General features: G+C 38.9%; 1 protein-coding gene across 1 annotated transcript; it reads left to right on the top strand.

Moving 5' to 3' along the window:
* The first annotated feature begins 1,314 nt into the window (after positions 1–1,314).
* On the top strand, positions 1,315–4,985 carry LOC139401944 (phosducin-like protein 3). The gene is made up of 6 exons (XM_071145970.1): positions 1,315–1,418; positions 2,262–2,394; positions 2,595–2,685; positions 2,910–3,053; positions 3,372–3,580; positions 3,720–4,985. The coding sequence occupies exons 1-6, from the start codon at positions 1,413–1,415 to the stop codon at positions 3,860–3,862; spliced, it is 726 nt and encodes a 241-aa protein (XP_071002071.1). The 5' UTR covers positions 1,315–1,412; the 3' UTR covers positions 3,863–4,985.
* Positions 4,986–5,227: the final 242 nt, after the last annotated feature.

The following is a 5,227-nucleotide window of genomic DNA, read 5'->3' as shown; positions in this document are numbered from 1 at the left end:
AACCCAACCTTTCCTTCCCAACATCCTTCCCATAGTTCCGGCGAAAGCGAGGAAGTTTAATTTCACTGTCCCTTTGCTTTGTGAATAGTTATTATGCAGTAGTAGCCTATTCATTAAACATCATACAAAACTAAATCTGAGAATATAATTGGATTGTAAACACATTGTTTGCCCATAGTAAAGGGGTTTAGTCATGTGCCATATGCTGTCTGATGTGTGCAAAAAATACGTCAGAAGATGATGTACAGTACCTATTATCTCAATGCTGCATTATGCTTACAATGACAGAATATTTGTTTGCTTTCGCTTTATATTATAGTTTTAAATGTCATAGTCTTTGATCATACCACATATTAATTTAATGACATCAATGCCATGTCGGTGACATGGTCACTTTGCTTTTCAATGATAAAGTACCTATAGAGTCTAGACAATATAACAATTTACATAATGTTCTATATGGACGTATATACCCATCCCTATAGCCTACTTCTGTGGTAAAATAGAGGTTGCAACATGCATGCTTGACATGTAATCAACAAATAACAAATACAGGATTTCATTATGTCTGTTTTAAACTATGGTTGATTTGATTAGAATAAACACACGAGGTCAGAGTTGTCAAAGGCCCCTATCATAAAATACTTTATTCAAATCAAATGTTATTTGTCACATGCTTCGTAAACAACAGGTGTAGAGTAACACTGAAATTAAGGAAATTATCATATTTTAGAGCAGCAATCTTATTGAGTTTCACAAGATCAAGACTGACATAAAGATTTATAACCATACCCATAATAAAGGATTTGAAAATGTATTTGCACAGTAGAAAATGTACCTAAGTATATGATTCATAAATTCGTCATCTATACTTGCTATAGTCATCATAACTACATTGAAAATAAACAAATACAGTATAAGGATATCATATTGAAGCACATCTACACACCAAAAAACAGGCCAACAATTTTCAGAGATGTTTGGACCTCTATGCAACCCCCATAAATCTATGGTCAACCCAGACACTGACAGCACAGCAGTGTAATTTTCAGGTGCAGCTGTTGTCTCAATCAGATGCCACACATGGAATGTAGTACAGCTTTCCCACTCCTAATATAGACATACAGGACCTAAACCGGATATTGGTGCAACCTTTATTATTGTCCCTTGAATGTCTTGCCCTAGCCAGGTTTATGATAATAATACATATAAAACAGGTGATAGAATAGATTTGTCCTCAGAAAATAAATTATTTTGTAACGATTCTATATTTGAGATATCTGACAAGTATTTAAGTTTTGTCACATTAAAGATCTTGTTTTACTCCGGAATAAATATGGGTGAGGTCCTTCTATTTCCGTGTCTGGGAAGAGCAGTGGTGTTTTCAGCGTCTGTTTTGAACGGTTAAAAAAATGCAGGTTGGTAAACTTCGAAAACTTTTTCTAGCTATAACTCTGATCGTATGAAGGACTTAGCCGATGTTTCGATTAATAGGATTATCTGTTCGCACGCCACCTCGATTGGCACATAACGTTATTTAACCCTTGATCATGACTCCCAGTTCCACTATAACGTTACAAAATGAATTGTTGGAGGAAGGCGTCTTCTGTACAGGGGCGTTTTGTTAAGAGCCCCAACGCTCAATCTGAACATTAACACGCGTCTCTTGCGGTACGGTTTTGGATGCATATCATATCAGCGATAATTAATTTTCTAAAAACCAAAATGTTACATGAATACACTTACTGTTCCCACATGGCGATATATCCATGTTGCAGCACCATCTGTGATAATTAGTGATCTAGCGTGCTCGAACACCTGTATGTAAGCTAACTCGGGAAATGTAGTTTCGTCTGATGGAGGCATCTCTAGCAGTATGGATCTGTGAAAAAAATTATACACTTTTACTGTAGCAGTTTTATCAGAATTATTTTTTTTTCTCGCTGTGGTCCATGGTTCGAAAGCCATATCGCCACTGATGATTTACGTGTCTAATAGTTAAAACATAGTGTCCTGATTGTAGTTCACATGAGCCAGTCGGGGGCAAAGCTAATGACTAAAAACTGTAGGGAGAAGGCAGAATGCTTAGAGTTTGAGCGCTAAATGTTGGCTAACTAGATGGCTAAACATTAGGTAATGTTCGCTAGCAGTAATACCAAAGGGCCTAGCTATATAGATGTTGTGTTTTTAACTCTGTGGTGGTACAGAATGGCAAACAGCCAAGTTACAATACAATTCCAACATGATCTCTTATTTCTCAGGACCCTAATGCAGATACAGAGTGGAATGACATCCTGAGAAAGAAGGGGGTCCTTCCTCCCAAGGAGAGAACTCAGGATGAGATTGAGGAAGAAGCTCTAGAGAAGCAGATAGTTCTTGAGCAGTCATCTGTTGGTAAGAGATGGCGAGTTCTAGTTGGCTACTTCTATGGGACTAAGTTTCTACTGAACTGATCTAGGGCAAACAAATTCTGATGTTATTCTTAACTAACAGGACATGGTTTAGGAAGGCTGATTCTAACATATGTTAGTAGTTTTAATAGCTTAAATTGTACTTTTTTAAAACTTGTGACGCATATGGTGTTTTGTGACCAGTGAAAACCTATGAGAGCATGACTCTGGACGAGCTGGATGAGAACGAGGATGACTTCAGTGAAGAGGATGAGGCCGCCATCGAGATGTACAGGTCAGTGATCTCTTTAAAGCATCACTTAGATGGTACATACAACAGGGGTTGATAAGAATGAACGGCTGCCCTATTGCCTGGGGCATGTGAGCTGAGCAATTGGGCAAGTTGACCCTGTTCTGTGATTGTTTGCCCCATTGGGCAGATGTTTTTTCAGCACCCTAAAACTGATCTTTCTGATTAGCCTACCTTTCTTTACACCCTCTGCATTTCCCTCTTACCAGACAGAAGAGGCTTGCAGAATGGAAAGCCACCCAGATAAAGAATTGCTTCGGTGAAGTAGTGGAGATATCTGGGCAGGACTACATCAAGGAGGTGAACAAAGCTGGAGAGGGAATCTGGGTTGTGCTCCATCTCTACAAACAGGGGTGAGTCTTCTGCCATTCTCTACCCTCTCTCTCTCTCTCAAAGGATTGCAGTTGAGCACACCAATTCATGCTCTCAAAAAGTGATGTTTGATTTTTGGCAAGATCTGATAAACCAGAAAATTGTGAAAACATTGATGACCAAGACCTTATTTGAAAATCATGATTCAAGGTTTTCATTTAGCCTAAGCCTGATTTACAGTGGTCCATTTTAATTTGCTCTGAATAGACCTATCTACCAAAATATCTGATTTAACTAATTTACTCATTGTGACATCTGTTCTCTCTAACATGTCCTGTTCTAATCTTCTGTCCTCCCAGAGTACCTCTGTGTACCCTGATAAACCAGCATCTATCAGAGCTGGCCAGGAAGTTCCCCCAGACCAAGTTCCTCAAGTCCATCTCCACCACCTGCATCCCCAACTACCCCGACCGCAACCTGCCCACAATCTTTGTCTACCACGAGGGAGAGATGAAGGCACAGTACATCGGGCCTCTGGTCTTCGGAGGCATGAACCTCAAAGTTGAAGGTAAGCTATACTCTCAAGGACTTTTTATTTATACTAAGTTAGGATGGTATTAGTTACATGATATGAAATCTAGCATAACACCCTTTTATTAGTGACAATCGTTTAGATATTAAACTATCCATTATCCTATCATCCTCAGAGCTGGAGTGGAGGTTATCGGAATCTGGCGCTGTCAAGACAGACCTGGAAGAAAACCCCAAGAAGCAGATTGAAGACAAGCTAATGTCGTCGATTCGATCCACTCTCCCCACACGGAAAGACAGTGACTCAGAAGAGAACTAGCACCCTAATCTCCAAATAACATGAATCTAATGCTCCACGGTCTCTGAATGGGGATGGCTTTCTCCTGTGGGGATGTATTAAAATGCACACCTATGCTTACCGCAGAGAGGCTCCGTCGGTTCTATGCCTTCCTGGTTAAAGGATCTCTTGTGTTAAGTGATCATTCTCCTAAATCAGATCAGACTCTTCAATAGGGTTTCTACAGAACCTTTGTTTGAATATTGTCCTTTTTTGCATATACGTTTTATAATATGACAATATAAATGTATACATCTAATTGTAAAATTAAATGTAAGTAGACATTCACCCATGCCATAATCACAGTTGACAGTTTTTTAAATAAAGTGTTTGCTGTGATCTGTGTAACCATCACAAGAAGGCCTGCTTTGGCTATATTTGACTCTTGTGTATGTTCACTGTTCTGATAGCGATGTACTTAATAATGCCTGTATGTGTAATTGCCACCTAATTTTAAATCACAACATATTTATGTTCACCAATGATAATCAGGAAGACACTTTACATTCTGCAATGCAGTCACATTTATCTTAATTTATTTCTCAAAAATATCAAGTCCAGCGAGAGCTGAGAATGCTGCTTCTGTCTGTCTACCATTTTGTGTTCAGGGGTATGCAACTTGCTGGTGTCTGCCTTCAAGTTATTCCACAGTCGGATTTTTACATCACACCTTCAGGGAGATCCCGGAGCTTCTGTGTAATAGGGAAGAGTGAAAGCCTCAGTTATAGTTTTGGTACATTTTGAATTGTCTTCCTTAAAATAATGGTTCTAACACCGGTCTGAGGTTCCATATACTGTGTGTCTTAAATACATTTGTATGCCTTGATTGAGCCTTACTGACTGGCCTCACCCACTGCAAAAACTGGTTGAATTAATGTGGAAAACTAATTGGATTTGCAAAAAGTAATCAATGTAATGGAGTTATTTTTCACCAAACTTTTAACCTAAATCCAATGACATGGTGAAATGTTTTGTTGTTCACATTGAAATCATGTTATTTGATAACTCTACAAACTAAAGGAATAACTAGATGTTGATCTGATGTCTGTGCCCAGTGGGCAGGCTGTGGTCCTCTGCATCGCTGATAGGGAATAACACTCTCAAAGGAACTTTTTCAGTTTCCTAAACTTGAGTTTCAATAATATTATTCTGCTAACCATTCAAGTTGAAAAGGTACAGGATTCTTACCAAAAGCAGGAGCTGCTTCTTTCTCCTCTGAGACAGTTTTGGTGACAGGCGCATCAATGGGTGCACTGAATGGGACTAGAGAGGGAAAGGCCTGTTAGACCAATCACATATCAATCAATTGCATAATGTTGCAATATTATAATCTAAAGATGCAGTGCA

The sequence above is a fragment of the Oncorhynchus clarkii genome, chromosome 3 (assembly GCF_045791955.1).
Source record: "Oncorhynchus clarkii lewisi isolate Uvic-CL-2024 chromosome 3, UVic_Ocla_1.0, whole genome shotgun sequence".
NCBI lineage: Eukaryota > Metazoa > Chordata > Actinopteri > Salmoniformes > Salmonidae > Oncorhynchus > Oncorhynchus clarkii.
This window is presented reverse-complemented; position numbering and strand designations above follow the sequence as displayed.

Coding starts and splice junctions, on each gene's coding strand:
- LOC139401944 (XM_071145970.1), top strand. Junction 2,395..2,594: donor TCTTGAGCAGTCATCTGTTG/GTAAGAGATGGC, acceptor TTTTGTGACCAG/TGAAAACCTATGAGAGCATG. Junction 2,686..2,909: donor GCCGCCATCGAGATGTACAG/GTCAGTGATCTC, acceptor CCCTCTTACCAG/ACAGAAGAGGCTTGCAGAAT.